The sequence below is a fragment of the Ochotona princeps genome, chromosome 15 (genome assembly GCF_030435755.1).
Source record: "Ochotona princeps isolate mOchPri1 chromosome 15, mOchPri1.hap1, whole genome shotgun sequence".
Taxonomy (NCBI): domain Eukaryota; kingdom Metazoa; phylum Chordata; class Mammalia; order Lagomorpha; family Ochotonidae; genus Ochotona; species Ochotona princeps.
The window spans coordinates 51485617-51509450 of record NC_080846.1 but is presented as its reverse complement, the minus strand read 5'-3'; the positions used below and the strand labels follow the sequence as shown (position 1 = coordinate 51509450).

Genomic DNA, 23834 nt, shown 5'->3' with positions numbered 1-23834 from the left:
CAGAATTGGAGCAATCAGATTCAAGTCAATGCCCATACAGGCTGCTGGCATTTCAAGTAGAGCTTAACTTGCTACACTGGGCCCCTAAACTCTGCTTTCAAGACTTGAGCAAATTCACTAAAACCAGCTGCTGCACGGGCAGCTGTCATGATAGGCCCAAGACCTCACTCAATTCAGTACTACAAGCCTGTTCTTGACTGGTCTGTACCTGCTAACTTCCTCTTGATGCCTGTTGGGGAGGGGAGGGATTAGAGAAGAGGGGAGGCTCCGGGGTGAATGAGTGTGGTCCCTGGAGCAGGTCTGCAAAATTTCTGTTAGAACCAAGCTCTCCTGCTCCAGCTGCACTGCCCAGGCTCACAACCCTAACCAACAACACAAAACCCTGGCTCCCAGTAACGCTCATCCTAGAATCCCTGCTGGTTCTTTCCTCCTAGCTTGGTTCCTTAGAGGGCCTGGTTCTAGAAAGGGGCCTGAACACCAGTATGCATGGATTTCTATTTGGTTTGACATCCAAATGAACTTCTCTTTCTATTGCATTTTCCACACATTTTTGGAAGTACCTTGGTAAAAATCTGCTCCAACTCAAACAGCGGTGTGAGGGTTGGGGTGGGGTAGTTCAGGTGGCGTGGTGGGATAATGCAGGGGGTGTACTTTATTTTTGTAGGAAAGGTGGCAGCTCCAGATCTAGGCTGGCTCCTGAACCCCCATGGCACCCACCTATCATCTCCCTTGCTTGTTCTCAGCCTGCTGAACCAGGCCACTGCTTCAGCAGGAGTCTCTGCCTTGGCCAGTGTCACATTCTCCCACGTGCCCCTGGAGAGTGACCCTCAGGGCCAGCTGGAGGTGTCCCTGCTCCCTGATGTCTGGGAAGGAAGCTTTGTTTCAGTTGCAGGTGAGTGCATCCCTACCCAATCCCGGCATGTGCAGGGGATTCCACCGACCCCCTAACCCGCAAACAAGTGGTGTCGTTTCAGACAAGCCGGTAAACACTAGGAGGTTCTTTGCCATCTAGGAAACTCCAGTTGTTCTTCCTCTACAAGCACACAGATCCAGCCAGATTCTTGCTTCTGTCCAGCTGGACCAGGGCGGGCCCCTTTCCAGTCACAGAAACATCAATATCCTGCCTTTTTCCAATGTCCTCTGGGCAAATGGACTCCATATTCTTGATCGTTGCCTCAACTTGTGTGTTCATTCTGTCTGTACACTTGTCTTTCACCAAGTGGCCATCGATGTCTCCCATCTCACAGTCCCTCTGCCCGAGGGTGCCCAGTACGCAGTTGCTGGGAGTTGCCTAATCATGGGCCAGGAGTTCAGGCTGCAGTGAATCGTGCCCACAACCTCCCATGTCTCCTTCCTTCTCCAGCTTGCACTTCATCCCCCTCTCCAGGCTCAGAACACCATGACCCTGTGTTTATACAAGTATGAGAGGATGAGCATATGGTATTTATGATGAGTTTACTTTGACACAAAAATTTTGCTGTCTGAGCCTAGCTTTTTCATAGCGCCTCTTTCAAAGACCTTTTATTTTTGAAGACTCCCCAACTTCATACGGACTTACATTTTTGCACCCAAGTAAACATGCAGGGGCATGCATTATGCTGAGTGTGGGCCTGTGAGGAGGCAGCCAACATACTCCCTCCCTCACTCCTCCCCCAGCTTCTTGGCTAGGCTTGGGATGAATGCATGAACACTGCAGGAACCAACTGCGAGATTTTAGCTAAAGAAATGAGAGAGTGAGAGTTTACAGATTTAACCCTTTACTTTTAAAAGATTTACTTATTTTTATTAAAAAGATAAATTTACAGAGAGATAGGGAAAGACAGAAAGATCCTCTGTCTGCTGGTTCACTCCCCAAGTAGCTGCAACAGCCAGAGCTGAGCCAATCCGAAGCCAGAAGCCAGGAGCCAGGAGCTTCTTCCTGGTCTCCCATGGGGGTGCAGAGTCCCAAGCACCATAACCAACCTCTGCTGCTTTCCTGGCCACATACAGCAGGCACATGAACCAGTACACATATGGTATGCTGGCACTTGAAGGTGGAGGGTTAGCCTGTTGAACCACGGCTCCTGGCCCCAGATTTAACACTTTAACGTGTGAGATGGCAATTATCTGAGTAAGGGCAGAGTCTGACTGTCTTTGTCAGCACAGTTTAAGGGTGTTCATGATCATCCTCCATAACTCCCTAAACACCTTAGCCATCTGAACTGCGGAGTCCTAGCTCTGTCCACATCAAGTGCCCACCTTGGAATCTTCTTCCTGCACCCAGTATGTATCCAGTCTCTCTCACTGGGCTGAGCTGTGCTGGGCAAGGGTACTGCCTGTGTGTCCCCCACTGCTCTGTGGCTGTGGCCTCTCACTTGTTCCAATGCTCTTGGTTCTGCCCCCTGCCTTCCCCCATGCCATCCAGCTGCAGCCTCACGGTACTGATGGAGGCTTCAGACAGAGGCTTGGGGTTATCTGTGTTACTCCTGTGGCCTTGCATGATGCTCCATCTGTCTCCAGGTCTTTATGGTGCTGCTTCAGACACTGCATGTACTCTAGCATAGAGATGAAGGATGAGGTCTCCCTTGCCACAATCCCCCTCAGGGGGCTCTGGGAGATGGGATCCCCCGAGATAACGCAAGGGGATTCTGCAGTGCCTATTCTTGCTTGGCCTGGGAGAAGTCTGGGCCACAGGGAGCCAAGCACATCAGTGCAGTGGGCTTGAGCAGCAGGTGGAGGTTTGAACTGCTGGAGTGCCTCCTTCTGCACCTGCTGGGCTGGGGGTATGCTGATCTCCAGCTGTGGAGGGGCATCGTGAGACCCTGGTCGATGGTGACTCAAAGCCACAAATCACAGCTAAGTTGCTGTAGGCTCTCCCCACTTGACTTCCTTGTCCCACTATGTAAGCCCATGGCTGGTACCCCCAGATCTGGAACAGTAGCCCAGACGGAGATTGCCTTGCTATTCCAGAGCTGCAGGGGATCCTTGTCCTGGAGCTGCCCCCAAAGCTGCCACTCCTGAAGTTCTTCCTGCCCTGGGACCTGGAGACAGAGCCTGGAGGCTGGCTGGGGAAGTGCTCAAGTCCCTGGTGACCCCCTTCCTCACCATCTGACTCAATAGTGAGCGAGGGTTGTTGGGCTAGGGTGGGAGCTGAGGCCGGAAGCTCAGAGGAGCACAGAAGCCAATAACAGCAAGGAATCAACTGATCTCAGGGGGCCCAAGCTGGCTGGACTTTCTCTCCAGATTCCTCCCCTCACAGAAACCAAAGACTGAAGGCCACTTTGCCGAGTTCATCTGTGTGCCTGACCACAGCTGGTATTCCTGTCCCATGAATCATGTGGGGAACGCTGTCCCAGGGCAGAAGCAGCCCTGGCGGTGCTGACATCCAGGTCCTCACCAGGTTCTCAGCCACCAGCTGCGGACGCACCGGCTGTGGACGCGTCCGCTACATTCAGTGGTACTTCCCTTCTCCAGTCCTGTACCTCGGGCTCTGAACCCAAGTCCCTCTCTGGGCCCTCCCCATGTTGGGCACTTAGGATGGAAAAGAAGCCTATTGCTTGCGGACTTAATCTGTGCCATCCCTTAACTGCAGAAAAATGATTATGTTTTTTGATTTTCACACTTGTTTTCCTTGCCCAGATGATGAAGACAATCCAGACAACATTTGAGCAACGTTGTGATCTCTCTTCTTTCCACGATTCTTGCTTCACAGGGGAACTAGTGGAGGCTCCAGGTTGCTAGGCAACTTGGCTGAAGTGCCAGGGCCAGTGAACAGGGGGATCTAGGGTGTGACTCCAGGCCGCAGACCCTGAATCACTGCACTTTACACAGTGGAGGGTGGCAGGTGAGGACAGGAGGACAGTATCAGGACAGATCCTTGGCCAGGAGAAGCAGCCCCAGCCCCCTACTGCCAAAGTCTGTCTTGCTGCTGCGCTCAGCCACAACTCCCAGCCCTCCCTACAGTCCCTCCAAATGTTAATCCCTGGTTTCACCTTTTCCTATTCAGCCTCCCCTTCCTGCCCCACTCCCAATATTTTCCAGGACACTCACTGTTATTAATTTCAAGTCTGGTCTTTTGCATTGATCCCATTCTTTGTAAGCCCACTGCATGGCCTCATGTAGGGGGAGCCCGCTACCTCCCACTCCTATTCTGGATGCTCAGGCCTCTACTGGGAGTGTGGGGACATGGTGGAGGGAGGGGGGACTTAGCTCAGAAGTGTGGGAGTTTCCATATGTCTCAGTGTGTCTGCAGGTATGGGCTCTGAGGGATGGTGTTCAGCTTTTCTCTCTGACTCACCTCTGCTCAGAGAACAATCGATCAGCCCCTTGTCAGTACACGTTGTCCACAACCCTGGAATGTGCCCTGGCTTGGGGAGGGGAAGGTATTGCCCTGTGTGCACACAGAACGGACAGCCTGGCCAGGGGCATCAGCTGCCCAAACAAGAAGGGCGAAGTGAGCAGAAGCCTTGTGGTCCCCTGCAACCCTTCCACCTGCTAAGGCAGCCTCTGGGCTCCCAGGGATCGAAGGGGGCAAGGGTTATTTGCTCTAGGCATTGTTTGCTCCAGACCTGTGCCAGGATAGGAGGAGAACAGCTGTGGACAGAGAGGTCGGGCACTGAACACATGACACATGCAGTTTAATAGACTCATTCCAGGGAGGGGACACGGGTGGACATTCATTTCAGCGGGCTGCTTCTAAATAAGCACGTGAAGACAGTGGGGGACAGCCTGGCTTCGAGACGGTCTGCCTCACAGACGCAGGTCCGCCCTCTCCGTATCTGGAGGGGGCAGGGGAAGGAGGAGGTGCTTGAGGCTGTATGAGAGCCTGGAGGGGGAGCCGGCTTTGGCCACCCATGCAAAGAGAGACAGGCTGCCAGCAGGGCCCTGAGGAGGGGGCTCAGCCAGCTACCTAGCTACCCAGCTGGGCCTTGTAGAGGGAGGAAGGCAGGTCGGAGGGCACAGGTAGCCGGGCCATCAGTGCAAAAGGGCCACAGGGTGGTGCTTAGGGAGCCCCGGGGCTGAGCTTAGTGCTTGTAGGTCTTGCGGCTGGAGGATGTGGTTGAGACAAACTTGACGCTGGAGCCACTGCCCCCAAGACCCCGGCTGCTGGTGGCACTGAAGCCGGAGCCCCCTAGGCCTGTGCCCAGGCTGTGCCCACCACTGGTGGTAAAGGAGTAACTGCTTCCTCCGCCGAGACCCAGGTTGCCACCACCAAAACTGTTGCTTCCGCCGCCATAGCCACTGGAAACGGTGGAGGTGACCACGGCTGCGGGAGGGAGGGGAAGATGAGGAGGAGGAAGAGAGCAGGTGAGAATCAAAGCTAGAAGAGGAGCTGTGGGAGTGGGGGATGGGCTTAGCCCTGAGTCCTCGGGGTGAGGATGGGGGCTTGTCAGCACCTGTCCTGTCCCATCATCCTGTGCACTGCCTGAGGCTGCAGCTGTGTTTTCCTCATGGGACTTCTCCCTGGGCTGTGGGTTCTTCTGTTCTTGTACTCCTTCTCTTTCTAGAACGTACTGGAGACTTCTCTGTGGGATGCTGCTCTAGTCTGCTAACCTCTCCCTGGATCCTGCTACACACTCCCCTTCTGCTCTTTCTGATTCCATCATCTTCTCTGGGCCTGGCTCCTCCCAGCCCTTCCCTGGGGGGCTCCCATGGCCCACCCTTGCTGCTGCCAAGCCTTGGCATTCTGAACTCCAGAAGGCATGGCAGGCAGGGCAGGGTGGAGGGAATTCTTGACCAAGCCGTCACACTGTCCCCTTTCTGGCTCACGGCGTGTTCTGTCCCAGCCACGGATGCCCTTAAGCAGCCTTGCACACACCCTGCTTGGACCTCGCACACACCCTGCTTGGGACCTGCTGAAGGAAGATTGCAAGCACAGACAGACTTTGCTATGGGGTAGAGTGTGTCCTCCAAAAAAGTGGTGTTGAAGACTTCATGCCCAGGGCCTGTGACCAAGGGTCTTTGCAGATGGGCCCTAATCCATCTTCACAGAGAAGGACAGGCATCTGAGGGAAGAGGGACCCACAGAGACACAGCCATGTGACCACCAAGCAGAAACTGCACCAAGGACCCCCACTGGTAGCTAGGAGTCCCCTGCAAGCTTCAACAGGGAGCGCTGCCCTGCGGACACCTTGAGTTTAGAACTGTGGGAGGCTATGGTGCTGCTGTTTTAGGAACCCTGAGTCAGGGCCTGGGGCACGAATTTAGGCTTCCAGGTGAAACCCTCTGTTCCCAGAAGCAGTTTTGAGGGGGCTCTGGAGCCTCTGCAGACACAGGCACCATGGATGGAGGAGGCCTGGGTCATGCGCATGGCAATTGGTGGATGGTGGGGGGTGGTGGTGGTGGTGGTGTGTGTGGGGGGGCTCTGCCTTCTGGAATCTTTGGCAGATAGAACCAATAGGGTTGCAGAATCCTACATCTAGAAACCGAAGCTCCTGTGTGGAGTGGAAGTTGTGAAGCTCAGGTCCGTGGGGATCCAGCATTGAGCTTAGTGGGTGATGGCTCCCGTACGTGCCAGATAATGGAGGGCCCCCACCAGCCCACTGCCAACTCTTGTGTCTCCACTGTACCCCTTGCCAGGGTCTGTGTTGCTTCACTGTCTAGGGGCAATCCCCGGTGGTTAAGCTCCATGGAGCTGAGCCAAGTGGCAGGGCTTCTGCCCACACAGTTCTGGAAAAAGCTGCCCAAGCAAGCAGGTCCCTTGGACTCAGGCCCAAGGTGGACCATACATCCCCTCTCCATATATGTTCTTGGAGCTCCAGCAAGGACAGCAAGGGGTGCTAGGCAGTGTAGCTATCAACCCAGACGGTGTAGTTGCAGCCCAAACCACACCACCCACTTCACTCCTTGGCCCTTGCTCTGTCAGGAATGTCATGAGAAGGCTGATATTCAATATCTTCTCCTTCCATGGCTTTCTTTAGGGTCTCTGGCCCTCCCACCTTTCTGCCCGTGGGATGCCCCTGAGTGCCCCATGTCTTTCCACCCCACCCGAGGCAGCCAGTAGCACATAGTACTCACAGATGTTCACTGGGGAGACGCCTTCTCCGCTCAGCCTGGTGGGGTGGAGGGAAGAAGCAAGGTTAGTACGTGGGCAGTGGCTGATTTTGTTGTCGTTTTAAATGTGTTGCAAGCCCCATGAACATTTGTACTATAGAAGCAACGCAGGCTGAAATTGGTGAAGTCCTAATACTAATGAAGAAAACAATCACAGTAGGAGGAAGAAATCACAGGGAGTTTAGGGTTCCTAAGCAGAGGATCTGCCATCTCAGACTCATCTGGTGTTTACGCTGCTTAGATACTTGGAGGAAATTACAGCTGTGCACACAGACTGGCATTAAGGGAAAAGGAAGGACATGCCTTCCATCAGGAAGATCTCTCAACAGGAGACCATTGTCGGGCCCTGGCCCTTGCAGAAGTTATTATAGGCGTGGAGAGCCATTTGAATCATAAAAATAACAACAGCAACAGCCAGTTTGTTATTGTTTTAGCAGCTGCCATTCATTCATAATCACACGCTTGGAACTCTAACAAGATCTAACGTTTACTGTGTACCTGCTGCTGACATTCTGTCTCTTGGTTTTTCTCAACAACCTCATTAGCGAGTTCCTGCAATCTTGGTGTTAACAGAGAGGGCATTGAAGTTCAGAAAAAAAAAAAAATTCAACGAGCTTGCTCATGTTCACAAAGCTGAGTTTGAAGGTCAGGTTCACCTGACTCCAAAGAGCAGGTCTTTGACTAGTGAGCCAAATGATACCCAAAGCGAACCACGCCTTGTTCTCAGAGTCTCATGGGCATTCCCAAGTGAGGAGGTTGAGGCATGGAGAGATTAATTAATCACCCCTCTCCTTGGTTGACCAGCTGGCAGCTGGCAGATCACTCATCTCCTGTGAGTTGGGGATAGTGTTATAGAGTCTCTTTATCCGATGACCAAAGAAATTGAGGACCCAGAGAGGGAAGGCTGATTTTCCCAATGGTACTTGGCCAGTTAATGGCTGACCTGTAAGTCCATGTCCTAGGAGTATTGAGAGAACTGCTACATGACCAAATCTAGCCTTGGAGAGAATCTGCTTACTTGGACCTGACCATACCCTGGATTTGGATGAGTATAAATTGTTCTCACTCCTCCAAGATTCTCAATTGGAAGGAATCTGCTCATGCACTCCTTGTCACAGCCACGTCCCCCTGCATTTGGCTCCCCTTTCCAGGAGAAGGCTGAGAGAGGCGGACACTGCAGCCTGAGCCCAAGCACTGGGCTGAGCTCAACTGGCTTTGCAGGTGGAGCTGGTACATCTGCCGGCTCACCTGTGCTCCTCGCCCTCCAGCAGCTTGCGGTAGGTGGCGATCTCCACATCCAAGGCCAGCTTCACGTTCATGAGCTCCTGATACTCGCGCAGCAGCCGGGCCATGTCCTGCTTGGCCTTCTGCAGCGCCTCCTCAAGGTCCACCAGTTTGGATCGGGCATCCTTGAGGGCCAGCTCACCCCGCTGCTCGGCGTCAGCGATGGCCGTCTGTAGACTGGAGCACTTGAAGGATGGAAGGAAGTTGTGAGTCCTGCCTATTGCCCCTGAGGACTGGTGCTTCTTGGGAAGGAGTATTGTGGGATGGCAGAAGGACCCAGGGGAGGGCAGTGTGCAAGCAGGAGCTCTGGGCCCTGCCAAAAGATTCTACCTGCTTCTTGACATTGTCGATCTCAGATCTCAGCCTCTGGATCATTCGGTTCATCTCGGAGATTTCTTGCTTGGTATTGCGGAGGTCATCGCCATGTCGGCCTGCCGTGACCTGCAACTCCTCGTACTGAGGGAACCAGAGCTGACTCAGTTGCCCAGTCAAGTGCCTGGTGTGGGCACCCACTGTGGGCATGTGTGGCTTCGGCCCCCCTAGCAGGCCCGGTCACTCCCTAGTCATTCACTTACTCCCTTTCTCACCTATCCATGGAGGGATTTCCCAAGTACATCTCCTGGTCAGGTAGGTTACAGGCCTCCAGGGAATACTGCAATGAATACAGTCGGGCCTGCTGCGCATTGTGCAATATCTCGGGAGAACGTCATAAAGTTGTCTCATCTAGACCAGGTTGTTGGGGTAAGGTGAGCTTCTCCAGGTCTGGGGGTGGGTGTGCAAGCTGAACTTTAAAGGTTGTGATGGGCAGAGCCACATGGCCAGCTTGTGGGGCAAACATCCCAGGTTGAGGAACGAGTCTATGTGAAGGAAGATGATTTGCTGGGGCAGGAAGGTGACATGGAGAGCTCTAGGCCTGAGCAGGTGCCTTGGACACTGACCATGGGGAGTGAGTGGCACAGGGAGGCATCTGGATCAATGGTGTCCAGTCTGGAAGCAGCTGCAGGAAGGCAGTGTTGAGAGATACAGAGGCACAGTCAGCTCTGCTCATCTGAGGGGTGATAGCCACATACTGTGTCCTCTAGCAGACCAGAGGTGTACTGTACGTTTCCATCTGTCCAGCCTTGGGGTTAGCTGTTTCTACTGTGCTCACTGTCAAGGAGCTGTCCCTGCACTGGAGCTCCCTTGGCCCCTGACATCTCCCTTCCTTTCCACCATCTTGCTGACCAGGAGGGATGGCAGCAGGGAACAGGGTAGGGTTGGGAACCGGAGAGCTGGCTTGGAGGGGAGCAGTTGCTCCTGCCAACGGGCTGGATGTGGTGGGTTTTTAGCCTCATTGGTCTATGACAAGGATCATATCTCCTCTTGGTCAGCAGAGCCTTCAGACGGCAGCTCTCTGTGGTCATTCCCAGGCCTGTTCTTGCAGACCTGATTTTGACTCAGCCAAGTGCTCATTGCAGCCTGCGAGCACCACTGTTCAGTTGTCACCATCCCTCTCTGGCTCCTCTACAATCTCTCAGCCCTCACTGTGTCTCCATTGGACTTGATCTTGGCCACGGGCTTCTCATCTGTGAACTTGCTTTGCTCTCTTTCGCTGGTGGGCCCTTTCCGTTCTCCCAGGCGGTTTGTGTGTTCACAGTTGTGACACCTTCCTGCCATGAAGCAGGAGTTCAGGAACTATGTGTGCAATGGATAAGCCCCTCTGCAAACTCTCACGACTGTCTTCTGGTAGTCTCAGAGTTCAACCTACCCTCTCCTCTCGAGCACCTGCACTGTGATGTGCAGGGCCAACGCCCCCCTGTCCCCAGCCCTCCCTTTCTTGCTTCTCTTTGGCATCCAAGCCAAGTCTGCACAACATCAAAGATGCACCTGTCAGTTTGGGAGGAAACGGAAATCCTCATCTGACCCCTAACTTCTGAGGCTGAGTTGGGACACGGTTTGAACCTTAAGAATGCCAATCTCAAGATACACTCACCTTGGTCTGGTACCAGGACTCAGCCTCGGCGCGGCTGCGGTTGGCGATATCCTCGTACTGGGCCTTGACCTCGGCGATGATGCTGTCCAGGTCCAGCGAGCGGTTGTTGTCCATGGACAGCACTACAGACGTGTCGCTGACCTGGTTTTGCATCTGGGACAGCTCCTGCAGGGGCCGCCAGCCCAGTGTCACTGAGGCAGACCTGCCAGGAATTCTGCCAGCATGCTCTGGGCACCCCAATCATGGTGGGGGACACCGTTCCACTTCATCTTAGGAAATTTCTGGGCCAGGGATGGGTGGGGAAGGAAGAGTCTTTAGATTTGCCCTGTGTTTGTGCACCAGGATGGAAGTTTTCTGCACGCCCAGGGTGTGGGTGTACGTAGGGGGGTGTGTAAGGATGGTGTGCCCCTTCTCTTTCTGCCTTGAGATTCCCTTTATTGGCTCAGGGTCCAAAACCAGGCATCTGCAGAGTTGTACTCTTTCAGGAAGGGAAGGGAGCTGAGGGAGCAATCTCAATTATCTGGATGTGTTCTCTATAACCATGACTTTGAGAATCAGCTAGGTGATGCCGTCTGAGTCAGGGAGAAGCCTTAGAGCTGGGCTAGTTTAAGGTGATGAGATTCCAAGTGGCTCTCCCTGATCCTTCCTGTCTCTGAGCCCTCGCTTGATGTGTCCAGGGTAAGAGGCTGGGCAAAAGTTCTGATCCCAGACATGCAGCAGCAGACCTGCCCCGGGAGGGGCAAAAATACTATGAGACTCTTACCGCCTCGTAGATCATCCGGAGGAAGTTGGTCTCCTCTGTCAGAGTGTTCACCTTGGCCTCCAGCTCCACCTTGTTCATGTAGGCACCATCCACGTCCTGGAACCACAAATGGCACAGGGCACCCCTTTGAGAATAAGCTTGGTGGATGCCTGGGCCTGGCCCTTGGGGTCTGGAATTTTGGGGGAAGCTGGCTGTGGGGCATGGGGGAGTTCCTGAGAACTGTGTATGTTTGAGCCCCATCTTGGGCTAACAGAAGCCCATGGGGGGAATCCAAGCAGCCTTGAACATGGATGGAGGCAGCTGGCTGGCAGGTTTGCATATTGTGTCGGCATTGCTTAGGGGGCTCAAGGTCAGGGCAATGCTATACCCTACAACTCCTTATCTGGTCAAGTCCTCTCCACGCACCTTCTTCAGGGCTACAAACTCATTCTCAGCAGCTGTGCGCTTGTTAATTTCATCTTCGTACCTGTGAGGACAGGGCAGAGGGGGCGTGTAGTTGAGCAAGCATGTCTTTGAACTCACATTGAGCTGGTGTGGCAAGACTCAGGGGACCTCAGGTCCTCTCTGGCTCTTCCGCTGACCTATGTGTGACTTGGGGTGACTCACTTAACCTCCCTTCTCCCTCTATAAATGGGGTGTGATTTCTTGTGCCGGTATTTTTTTTAATATTAGTAAGACTAGGAGGCGAGTGTGGGATGTGTAGGAGTAGAAATCAGCCCTTGGGCAACTTGGTCTGTTTCTAGATGTGCAATTCTGACCTTGAAAGCAGTTTGCTGCCTCCAGTGCCTGCTGGAACTGGGACATAATGCCTGTGCATTTGGGACATATTCGAGGTAGCTGAGGGTCATTTTTACAAAAAGCGACGTGCTTTTTGTGATCAGGTACAATTTAGACTCAGAAACCCAGGGTGAGCCAGCTATGGGGCTAACTAGGGCTGGACCCCTCCGCCCTTGGTTTTTGCTGCCTGGATGTGGTGCCATCAAGATTGGTGTCTATGGGGAAGAGTGGAGGGCCTTGTTTGAGCCCGTTTTGTCCTCATTCTCTCTCTCCATGCCAGAGCTGATGTGAGTCCCATCTTCATCACTGCCTCGAGGGAGATCCCTGAGGCGTTGTTAGATGATGTTGGCAGACACATGGACAGAAAGGAACAGATCGCTTGTAGCTATGATGCGGGAAATCGAAGTCCCTTTGGCACTCTGCACCGTTCCTGCCCAGTTGGTGCTCACAAGCTCTGAAACTTCCCGACCGATACTGCTGCTTGCACCCTGGCACTGCTCTGGGCCTGGGCTGGCTTGTGGGTGCCCCACTCACCTGACTTTGAAATCCTCCACAACCTCCTGCATACTCCTCAGCTCGGCGTCCAGCCTGCCCCTCTCGTTGGTGATGCTGTCCAGCTGTCGCCGGAGGCCGTTGATGTAGGCATCAAAGAGGGGCTCCAGGCTCTGTCTCACAACCCTGGAGCCCTGCTCCTGCAGCAGGTTCCATTTGGTCTCCAGCACCTTGTTTTGTTGCTCTAGGAAGCGCACCTAGAAGGAGAGGAGAGAGAGAATGAAGTGTGGAGGAGCTGGGTGGGCAGAGTCGGAGATGCCTACTCATAGGGGATGCCAGAAACAGGTGTCACCTTCCTTTGATATGCAGCTAGCTGGCAGTGGAGTCACCAGTGACCTCAAGGCCAAGTGAGGAAGCCCATGAAGCCACCCTGGGGATGGCGGATGAGACCCAAAGTCCCCATCGGGAGCCTTGGATGCCAGACTGCTTCTACAGCCACCTGTTTGGGGTCAGGGGTAGTTTGGCCAGGGTAGTTCCTTCCTTAGGAAAACCAACGTCATTCTTCCTTGGTGCCCACCTGGCTCAGCCATGTGAGCACCCCTGAAAGGCACCCTTCCCCCAAGGCAAGGCCATTGGATTTCTGGGCTCGCTTCTGGACTGGGAGGAGTGTATTGCAGGGGTTCCTCCAATTGTCCTGGGCTCCCAGCAGAAGGGGAGCTGTTGGCTCACCTTGTCGATGAAGGAGGCGAACTTGTTATTGAGGGTCTTGATTTGCTCGCGCTCTTCTTTGCGTACCCGCTGGATGGTGGGGTCGATTTGCAGATTGAGGGGCGTCAGCAGACTCTGGTTGACGGTGACCTCCTGGATGCCTCCAGAGGGACATGTGGGGAAACCAGCACCCCCATAGCCACCACCAATGCCACTCCCATGGCCAAATCCATTGCTGACCCCAAACCCACTGCTAGCCCTGCTGCCAAAGCCGCTCCGGAAGTTGCTCCCACACCCACTGACAGAGACCCGCTTGGCACCCCCCAAGTTGTACAGGCTGCGGCTCCCAAAACCGCTGATCCTGCCCAGCCCCGTGCTGCTGCCAGTGGAGCGGGCTACCGAGGCGGAGCTGAAGCGGGAGCGGCCTGCTGCTGGGGTGCTGGCCGAGGCGGTGCTGAAGCCCCTGTGGCTCCCGGTCTGGAAGGTGACAGTGGACTGGCGGGACATGGCAGGGTGGGAGGCTCCTGAGGTAGACTCGCCAAGGGGGATGCAGAGAGTAGCTGGGGGAGCCCCGGGCCCCTGGGTTTTTATGGACCTGCAGGAGGGGCGGGCCACTGTTAATGAAGGTATCCTGCTGATGGCATCCCCCAGGCATTTGCAGGCCCTGAGCTCACACCCTCAGCAGCCCCCACCCCGGGGAAGCGATGTGCAAATCACTGGTTGGTTCCGGGGCCTCCCTCCCCCTACGTGGAAACTTCTTTCTAGTTGCAACTTGATCAGCAGACGGATGAGAAGCCAGTTAATTGCTTTCAGTCATGTCCTAATCATGCATCTTTGAATGCGCTCATAAAACACTGCCTTGTTTCTGAACCGCTTTCTTAGGCCTGGGACCAACTCCCTCCTATGCAAACATCTTGTGTCAGTCCAAGGCATGGCGATTCACTGTTTCCTGGGCCTTGGTCCCTGTTTCCTTCATCTGAGCCTTCACTCAGCACCTGCTGCCCAGTCCCACCACCCCATCCTGGTGTCCCTCTGATCTGGAAAAACCCTGCGCTCTACACTCGGTGAGCATTGGACACCACTTGTTTGGGTTGCCTCTCTATAGGACCTCTAGGTCTGTTGTGTGGGTCACGTGTGATTTCCTGGGGCCGAGGCAAGAGCAGGTGTGTACCTTGCCTGGACCTTCCACAAATCGTGAAACTTTTTAGAGTTGGTATTCAAGGTGAGCGTTTCCATCTGAAAAGCCATTTTTGCAACAATACAATGCAAGGGCTGGGCGTGTGCTCACTGTAGTCTTTCCTGATGACATTTGTGTGTTTGTGAAGGGCCAGCTGTGTGCTGCTGGAGTGGCAAGTGCTATGGGGATTTCAGAGAAACATGGTGTCCTTTTTCTTACGCAGTAGGTTTGGGCTTGGGACCAATGCTGTAAGTGCAGTAAAGTCACTGCCTGTAATACTCGCACTCCATAATCAGAGAATGGGTTCAACACCCGATTGCTCCATTTATGACCCAGCTTCCTGTCAATGTGCCTGGGAAAGCGGCAGCAGGTGGCCCAAGTGATTAGGCCTTGCAGCCATGTTGCAGATCCTGAGTTCCTGTCCTTACCTTCGGCCTGGCCCAACCATAGTCATTATAGCCATTTGGGCACTGGACCATTAGATGAAAAATCTCTCTTTTTCTTTTTCTCTCTGTCGCTCTGCCTTTCAAACAAATAAATCCTTAAAAATAATAGGCTTAGGATCATAGAGGGAAGACAAAACAGAAGCTCAGGAAGTCATTTCTGAACAGGAGAGAGGCACACCCTCCAAGCTATGCTTGGGGGTGATATGTCCCAGAAATCTCCTAGACATTAGAAGGATCTCCGATTCTCCACACCTTTCATTATTTAAAAGATGTATTTATTTGTATGAAAGGCAAATGACATAGAAAAATGGAAAAGCAAGGAGAGAGAGAGAGAGAGAGAGAGAGAGAGAGAGAGAGAGATCTTCCACCAGCTTGTTCACTCCCCACATAGCCACAATGACCTGGAGCCAGGAGTCTGGAAGCACATCCGGGTCTCTGACATGGGTAGCAGGGGTCCCAGCACTTGAGCTGTCTTCTGCTGCTTTCCCAGGCACATTAGCAGGGAGCTGGATGGGAAGTGGAGCAGCAGAGACTTGAACCAGTGATTTGATATGGGATGCCGGCATCCCAGGCAGTGGTTTAACTCTCTGTGTCATGATGCTGGCTCCTCCACACCTTGAAAAAGAGCCTGTGGCTGGTGGAGGATTTCTTCTCCATTTATCTTATTGGCTGTGCCCTTCATTTCCTGTTGGTGTCAAACAGATGGCATTCTATGAAACTGTCCCTCCCCCTTCTTCTGCCTTTCCTTGCCCCTCTCCACTGTCAGGGGAGATACGCTACATCTTCCATTGTCTTCCTTTCTTGCAGTGAGAGAGAGGAAATGGCACGTGTCCCACCTCCACCTTGTGGGAGCTGATGCAGAGCGCAGTGTGGCTGATAAAGGAGCCCCAGCAGCAAACACTGCCTTCCTGGTGGGAAGCAGACAGAGGCTAGGGCCTTGGCTGGCTGGCTGGCGGGTGCTCTCACCTGCCTGGAATGGCAGCTTGGCACTGGAGGCCGGGGACTGAGCTGGGATGGGGGAGGGCATTGGGTGACGGTCTCAGTTCCCACAGAGCACACATGACTCACAACCAGTGCATCCTGTCGCCTGGGTGGAAAGAACGCACAGCTTTGTTTTTTTTCTGACCGTTCTGGAATAACCCGGCTCCCAGGAGAAGGCATGCTTGTCTTCAGTGTGTGCGGGGCCCCAGGGGAGTCTCTCTACACAGCTGGCCTCCAACAAAGGCTGGTAAGGACCAGGTATGGGGCAGACATCTTCCCAGGATCCAGGAGTCTCCTCTGGGTGCAGGGTCCCAAGGCTTTGGGCCAGCCTCCACCGCTTTTCCAGGCCACAAGCAGGGAGCTGGATGGGAAGTGGAGCAACTAGGACATGAACCGGCACCCATATGGGATCCCAATGCTTGCAAGGGGGAGGATTAGCCAATTAAACCATCACCCTCAACACCCAGTGATATTTTAACTCCCCCCAGCACCCCTTCTTATCACTAAAATCTCAAAATCTAAAATTTCATCTTTAAACTATCAAGTCGCACAGATTATTAGTATCTTTGTTTCCTGCCGAGGAAGGCCATTGTATGAGTGCGTGTTTGCCTGATTTGCAATGCTGCTTATAACCCAACCCTAAATAGCTACTCAGACTCCATCCACGTGCCCACCCCTGTATACTTGGCCTTAGCCTGGCTGAGCTTAGCGTGGGCTCCAGCATGCCAGTCTGGGGCAGCCTGGGAGCAAGCCTCCCTCTGAGTGCTACGGTGCTCTCCCTTCCCCGACTTGCCCTCATACCCCTGGCTGGCGCAGATGGTGGCAAACATTCACAGGAAATAGATTGTCCAGTTTCACCAAGAGCCACCTCCAAGTATTGCTGAAATTTCCCCAACTCTGTGCTCATCAGTGTATCTTGGAGCAGTTTCTCTGAACCCCGGGGGAAGGATGCTCTGGTACCCAGGGTGGGGAATGCAAACTCCCCACACCCCTGTTGCCTTGTTCTGCTACTGGGTTATTGTCATCTTCATAGGGATACGAAGGCCCTCACAGGTGGTGGGGTCCCTAGGGGACTGGGCCAGGTGTGATTGGGGCAGCAGAGGTGAGTGGAGGAGAGGAGGAGGAGGAGGAGGGGACACCCAGGGAGTGTTTGCACCCCCATCAGGCCAGGGCTGGAGGAGGGCAGGCCAGATTGGATGCCATGGGATGGAGGCAATGACCTCCCTAGGGCACTGGTCCCTGGGAAAGAGAGACCCCCCTGCTCCCTCTTTCTCTAGGGGATTCTGGCTTGACCAAAGCAGCTGTGCTGTGTCCAGTGTCCCTGTGGTGGGCACAGGACACACAGCAGTGGGCAGAGCAGACCACAGCCCTCCTGGGGGGTGCAGTGGTGTGGGATGTGTTCACAGCTCTGCCTCTTTAGCCATCACCCTGCTGTGGACCGAGTACAAAGAAGGCAATTCTGAGATGCCCTGATTGGAAGCAGTTCCCTCCCTGCTATCAGTGCTGGTACACTCCCTCAGCGTCTGCTGCATGTCTTGGGTACCCTCGGCCTGCTTCCAAGGGATGGCCCCCTGCTCTGCACCCCAGCTCCCTGAGTTTGTGTCTCCATGGTGACAATGACTCCTGAAAGGGCCCAGCAGTCCCTTGAGCTCTGCACTTGGCTGGGTCAAAGCAGGGAATTGGGAATTCAGGCTCCTATGTGGACCCAATTTGGTGAATCATCACCACTGCCTCTCAGGATGCAGGCTAGCAGGAGGCTGGGGTCAAGGGCCAGAGCTGGGACTTGCATCCAGGCCCTCTGGTGTGGGTGGGGTGCTGCATCTCAGCCAGGCTGAAGCCAGGAGCTTCCTTCAAGTCTCCCATTTGGGTGTAGGGGCCCAACTTGGGCCAACCCATGCTGCTTTCCCAGGCCACCAGTAGGGAGTTAGGTTGGAAGTAGAGCAGCTCTGGTCATGAATTGGCACCCACAGGGCTGCTGGCATCTTCAGTGGTGCTATACGGGGTGCATCCTCTCAGGAGTACCCCCCAGGGCATCCCCACCCTGGGAGGAATCAGAAGGGAGAGGGTGTCAGGTGCATTTCAGTCATCCATCCCCCGCCACAATTCACAGCCTCTTGTGTTCCCAGGTCCCATTCACCAAGCCTGTGCCAGGTTCAGTGCGTACCTGGAAGAAAGGGCTGCCAAACACGAAGTGTGTGTGTGTGTGTGTGTGTGTGTGTGTGTGTGTGTGTGTGTGTGTGTTGGGGGAAGAGAGAGGTGGAGTGTCCTTGAGGCTCTTTCTCAGAGCTGGAAGCTCAGGATCTAGAAGCCCAGTCAGGCTTATGCTGGCCCTGAGCCACAGCCCGGGGGTGCAGGCTAGGTGGGCCAGGTGATACTGGCTCAGAGAGGGACGCTGGTGACACCACCTTCTGGCTTGCATCGGGGCTGGAGGCTGCTGCTGATGGTGAAGTGCATGTCACCCGCCGGAAAGTGGGAGCTGGAAGCCGCAGCTCCACCCCCGTGCCTGGTGTCTCATGAACTTGGCCATCCTGGACACTTGCTTCCTTCCTGCTTTTCAGCCTCCTGCTCGCCACAGTCCCCTGTTTATTCTTGTAAGAAGTGTTTGCTGGACACTGGGGTTCAGCATTGAAGGGGGCAGGAGACCCCTAGGATAGGTAGCAGCCATTGCCTATGCAGGATGGGCTCCCACACACCCAGGAAGCGTCTGTGGCCAGGGTCTATGTCTTGCTGCAGTCCTCAGCTCTAGGCACAGTCTCTGAAGACACTGTGCCGTGTGAGCGGGGAGAGTGAGGCTGAAGCCATGCAGGCAAGGTCAGACAGGTAGAAGGACGCATTCCGAGCACAGAGCTTTGCTCCCCTGGCCACAGGGCTCCTGCCCCCACTGTGGTGGAAAGTGTACTTCCTCTGTGATTGCCACCCTTGGGACAAGCAGGGGCGGTCTAAAATCCACGCCACTGGGGTGGAACCTGAGGAGTACAATTGGGCCCCTGCACTCCTTGTGGGCTCCAGATGCCACATTTGGGGTAGACACAGGAGGGGAGTGGGAGGAGGAGAGGTGATCGGTGAGGCTTCAACACTTGTCATGGATAAATCACACTGGGAGTCCACCCACTGGGCACTCGCCGTGGGGCTGTGAGTATCCACAGAGAGCCGTGTGTCTGCGTGAGGCATCGTGCTGACACTTCCACCAGCTGGCTGTTTGTGAGGCTGGACAGAGACACCTGGCCATAGGTCTGTGTTTCCTTCGATCCCTGGGGAGTGGGTAGGGCCGGGCCCATAGGGCACCCAGCTTTGGTCAAGGGGTCCCTGCTTCACTCAGTACCACATGACTCCCAGCTAAACTACAGGTACCAGATCAGCGCACACTGACGAAGAGGAAAGATGGCAGTGACAATAGCAGGTGACCACAATGCCAGGTGGCGATGGGGGAGGGGGTTGCTAAGGGAAGAAGGGCTCTGCCGTCATGTCTGCTCCTCCAGAGACTGGAAGGCAGGTGAGGTCCTCCCTGCCAGGGCTGCAGGAAGTTTCCTGCCTGGAAAGCAGAGCCAGCGTTGCTGGATCCGACATGCAGCCACATGTTACCGCTCTCTCCTCCCTTCCCTGGAGAAAGGGTATGATGGTCCTCAATCCCACAGGGGAGAAGATTGAGTCCTCCCAAAGGCAGTGCCCCCACAGTGCTCCCCTTTCAACCTGGAGCGGCAGATGTATGGAGTAAGAGCTGGCTCAGCTGGACCGAGGCCAGAGCCTAAGGCGGGTGACGGATGAATGGGCAAGCAGAGGAGTGAGGACAGCTTGAAGGAATGAGCACAGGCCCCATCTGCTTCTGCGCTGTGACTGCAGTATCCACCAGCAGACAGACTTCAGCCAGGAGCTAATTAGGCCTCCAAGGACTTGTGTGTGTTCTAACTGGGAAGCGAGCGGGAGTAGGGCCTCTTGGCGGAGGAAGTGGCTGAGATGTCTCGGGGTTCTTTCGGGAAGAGTCAGGGTCTGTAATTTTGCACATGCCATAGTGAGGTCAGCCCCCTTACCCTGATCCAGCTGTTAAGCACCTTGGAGTCTTGTAGATCAGGTCCCGAGGTAGGGCTGACTCCCTACATCCTCCCAAATCTCTCCTGGAAGGAAAGGATGCCCTCTCAGCCTTTCTGAAGGTGGCTCTGTGGTTACTTGGGTTTCTCATTTGACATCCGTGGCCCTGGTCTCTTGAACTGCATGGAGTGAGAGTGTGTGTATGTACACGTCAGTGTGTGTGCATGTGTGAACATGTGTATATGTGTAGGTTGTGTGTATGCTGGCATGCACACATGCCTGTGCACACGCGTGTACATTGTATGTGCCCACATGGACATGTGCATATGCATGTGTGTGCTGTGTGCCTGTGTGCACATGCATGTTGCAAACATGCGTGTGGCTCTGGTCGGCTGCTTCAAGGGCAGGTACATACTCCAGCTGAATTGTGCAGGTGTTGATGACTGCATCCTTGGCGTTGCTCTGCAGCGTCCACAGCCCTGCTGGGCTCCAGGTCTTCCTAAACTGTACAGGGGATGTTTCTGGGGTGCTGAGTGACAGAGGGCCCAGAAAAGCATGAAAGCAGATTTGGAAAACAGTTTCTGAAACATCAGGACAGGGCCCATCTCCCTCCTCACTTCCTCACCACTAAGGAACAAATGAGAAGTCAGACTTGGAGGAAATGCTGCATAAAAAGCCAAAAAAGAAAGAAAGGCAGAAGAAAGACCCCCCCATAGAGCCGAGCTGGCAAGGAGACAGGTGCCCAGTGCATCTGCCCATGTGCCTTTCTCCCAGAGATGGCAGGAACCCTAATGTCAAGGCCAGGAGTGGCCAGGTGTTTGCCCTCTGTGTGTGGGAGTCATCAGTGACCGTCCTCGTCCTGCACACCTAGATCATCCACCGGATGAGGATATGTCAGTCCCCCTGAGAGTGGCCGGGTGTTTGCCCTCCGTGTATGGGAGTCATCAGTGACCGTCTTCGTCCCGCACGCCTAGATCATCCACCGGATGAGGATATGTCAGTCCCCCTGAGAGTGGGAGGTGACCAGTGACAGAGCAGGAGGCCAGAGGCCGGGGCCAGGATCGTGCCTGCCAACCCAGGACAACAGCACTGATTAAGCCACAAGGCCGACTAGTCCTAGGAGCCTGGCTCTGCTTCTTCCTCGGCTTTTCCAAAACTTGGTTTCCTCGTCTCTAAAGTGGACATGAACTTCAGCAAGGAGTTGAATACTGGACGTGAACAAGATGTAAGTGGTTAGAAAATGTGACAGAGTCCTGACTCACATTGTACCAACTCTCAGAACATGGGAGGTGATCTACCACCCCCAAGCGAGCAGGAAGAACTAGAAAATACGGACAGCAGCGCGTGGGCTTGCTGAAGCAAAAGCATCAATAAGGGATGCCAAGCTCTGGTCATGACACCGGGGTGATCAAACCACGAGGTCCTGGGTACAGGCAGAGAGGTGTGACCTCAGTGAGAGATTGCTGTGGCTTTCGATCGGTGGCAAGGAGTTGTAGGGAGTGAGTGTGTTTCATCTTTATGTGGCAGAAAAGTACGAAGAAGAGAACAGTGATTGCCCAGATCCTACACATTGTGGTGTAGAGGTTTAAGCCTCTGCCTGCAACGCCGGCATTCCCACATCTGAATGCCAGTTTGAGTCCTGCTGCTGCCCTTCCAACCCAGCTCTCTGCTCATCTGGGAAAGTAGTACTCGGGTCCCTGCCACACACATAAGTGACAAGAATGGAGTCCCTGGATCCTGGCTTTAGCTGTTGTGGCCATACACAGAAACCAAGACACAGGGCAGGGAGTTGGCTTAGCAGCTAAGACACCTGCACCCTACATTAGAGGGCCTGGGTTGAATTTCCAGATTTGGTTCCCAAGTTCTGCTTCCCTGGGAGGCAGCACATGGCGGCCCAAGGAACTGAGATCCTACCACCAGCATGGGAGATCTGATTTATGTTCCCAGATGTGGCTCAGCCCTGGATATTGTAGGCATATGGGGAGTGATTCAGCACGTGGGAACAAACAGCCTATCTCTCCACCACTGAAATTATAAAAAACAAAAACAAATAAAACTGCGGTACCCCTCTGGGCGCCAGGCTATTGTGAGATCATTCATGTTGGGACAGGTGCCCAGCCAGCAACCCTAGGGTGAAATCCCTCGGGAGAGATGAGAAAAAAAAGTGGAGGAGATGGGCTTCTGCTTGGTCCTGGGCTATGGTCTGGCTTCTATGGGAAGCTCTAGAACATCAGCCCAGTGCCCTGTGCCCTTGCCTATGGCTTAGGTTCACAAGGGCCAGTCTTACAGGCAAGGCTGCTGCATTTAGCAAATGAAAATCCAATAAGTGAAAGGCAGGTTGAGATTCAAACACACAAGAGGCAATTGTGAGGACACGTAGGTCCCATGCCACATTGGACACGTTCCCGCTAGACATATCTATGGGTTGTCTCCAGTTCACATCAAAGTGGGCATGTGGACAGACCTCTGCAAGGATGACGGGGGCTGCTGAGCCTGCTCCAAGGCTTGAGCCAGGGTTATTCAGCTGCTCTCTGTGGAATAGGGTGCCTGCACACCAGGGGGATGGGAGGCATGGGGGTAACTTGCAGTCCTGGAGTGTCCTGTGGGACAGACAGAACCCCTGCCTCCTCCCTGGGATGGTGGGGGTGGGGGATGGAGTTATAGGGAAGCAATGGGAAACTTGGCCCACCACCAGGCTCCTGAGCCTGCCCTTAATTGCCTTTGCTCTAGAGCTGCCCAATGCAGAATTGGGAAGTCACTCATGCCCAGGGCTGCCCAGCTTCTGCTTCACTCTCCATGCAGCGCAGAAACCCTCTGCCTTGGAGTGGGACATGGAGACACTGCTGAAGCCAAAGTGGCCGGGCCTGGGGACTCTGGCTGAGCTGGCACTGAAGCCATGGTGGCTGCTGGTAGACTGGGTCCTCATGGTGGTTTTGCTGGCCATGGCTGGTGCTGACAGAAGAAGGCTGAGCAGGCGGGAGAGCAGGCTCTGGCAGCTGAGCAGGTGTGTGCTCTGCGCTCTGGGCAGAATGCACATAAGATGAGAAGGGGCTAGGCCCATCTTAGAAAGTGAGCCTGTGGGTGGGAAGGGCTGGGATTCATAAATAGTAGACATGTTGGAAAAATCTCATTTGTCATTTGGCTTTTTTTCCCTAGGAAACAATCTCCTGCCTCCGGAGTTGAGGGACCTTGATGCTCAGAGCGTGAGCTGGGTCTATCACTATTCCAGTATGGTTCTCCACTGACTGTTCACATACTGACCACTTCATATGTGCCCCTCTTCCCCACCTGGCCCTTCCTCCAGCACCTCCATTGCAGGCCACTCTGCACTTTTTCTTGGACCTTGTCTGGGAGTTTCCCATGTGTCCCAGTGAAAATGAAGGTGAGATCAGACTCGCCTCCTGCTTGCTGCAACCTTTCAGCAAGGCAGAGGAGTGTGCAGACACCGTGGCTCACTGTCACTCCCGCCGGCTTCAATGATGGAGCCTAATGCTCAGCCTACTGCTGCCCGCCTCCTCCCCCAGGTGCCCTCCTCTGCATATTCCAAAGCAAATCCGGGAAATCATATCACTTCTGTAGGGACCAGTTCCCTGCTAATTTCCGCAGGACAGGCCTTCCCAAATGGAATCAGAATACCTGTTGTGGGCTAAGGAGTTAATAGTGGTCGTTAAGCTTGAGCAGTAACAAGAAATGGGCTTGTGGCTAAAAACACCTAGACTAATTAGACTCAGCTGTATCCAATTGCTTGGTTAAAGGACTCTGGGGAAGAGTATATAAGGAGAGGTGAAGGAGTAATAAGGAGAGACTTCTACCATCACTGGTCTCCTGTTGGTTCTGCAGCCCCAGATCCTCTCCCTGTCTACATTACTGGCTCCACTGGCTGGAGCAAATACCAACTTCATATTCGAAAGTTTATTTGATCAAATAGCAGGTTTCTATTCATCATTCATAATCTCATTGATGTGATTTATTTTGTATTTGAAGTTTTCAGATCAGCCCTCTGCAGGTTGCATAAGATCAGTAGGTCCTATCATTCATTGTCTTTTTAAATAATTGAAGTTGAAATCTCCCTTTACTTTTCCCCCTACTATTATGTGAACAAAGTCAGGTGAGTTTTCCTGCGTGGTCTTTCCTAGGTGCCCCTGACTCCCCCTTTCCTGGTTGCTGCTGGTGGAA

At 54.0% G+C, this 23834-nt stretch overlaps 1 protein-coding gene across 2 annotated transcripts; it reads right to left on the bottom strand.

Annotated features, from left to right (window-relative positions):
* Window positions 1–5003: 5003 nt before the first annotated feature.
* On the bottom strand, window positions 5004–22602 carry LOC101525100 (keratin, type II cytoskeletal 75). Of its 2 annotated transcripts, XM_036492298.2 has the most exons (12): window positions 22490–22602; window positions 21250–21278; window positions 17416–17428; window positions 13050–13389; window positions 12363–12577; window positions 11457–11517; window positions 11052–11147; window positions 10289–10453; window positions 8647–8772; window positions 8281–8501; window positions 6997–7031; window positions 5004–5245 (listed from the first exon to the last, which is right to left on the bottom strand). In XM_036492298.2, the coding sequence occupies exons 1-12, from the start codon at window positions 22600–22602 to the stop codon at window positions 5004–5006; spliced, it is 1656 nt and encodes a 551-aa protein (XP_036348191.2). The 2 variants fall into 2 exon arrangements, with proteins under 2 accessions (XP_036348191.2, XP_012781772.1); XM_012926318.2 differs by lacking the exons at window positions 17416–17428; window positions 21250–21278; window positions 22490–22602 and having other exon boundaries at window positions 13050–13535.
* Window positions 22603–23834: the final 1232 nt, after the last annotated feature.

Bases quoted from the DNA above. Each gene is read 5' to 3' on its own strand.
- LOC101525100 (XM_036492298.2), bottom strand. From the start codon at position 22,602: ATGGCCAGCAAAACCACCATGAGGACCCAGTCTACCAGCAGCCACCAT. The intron at 11,148-11,456 runs GTGCGTGGAGAG...TTGTGGTTCCAG, and splicing joins AGTTTGTAGCCCTGAAGAAG to GACGTGGATGGTGCCTACAT. The intron at 8,502-8,646 runs GTAGAATCTTTT...CCATCCTTCAAG, and splicing joins TCGACAATGTCAAGAAGCAG to TGCTCCAGTCTACAGACGGC.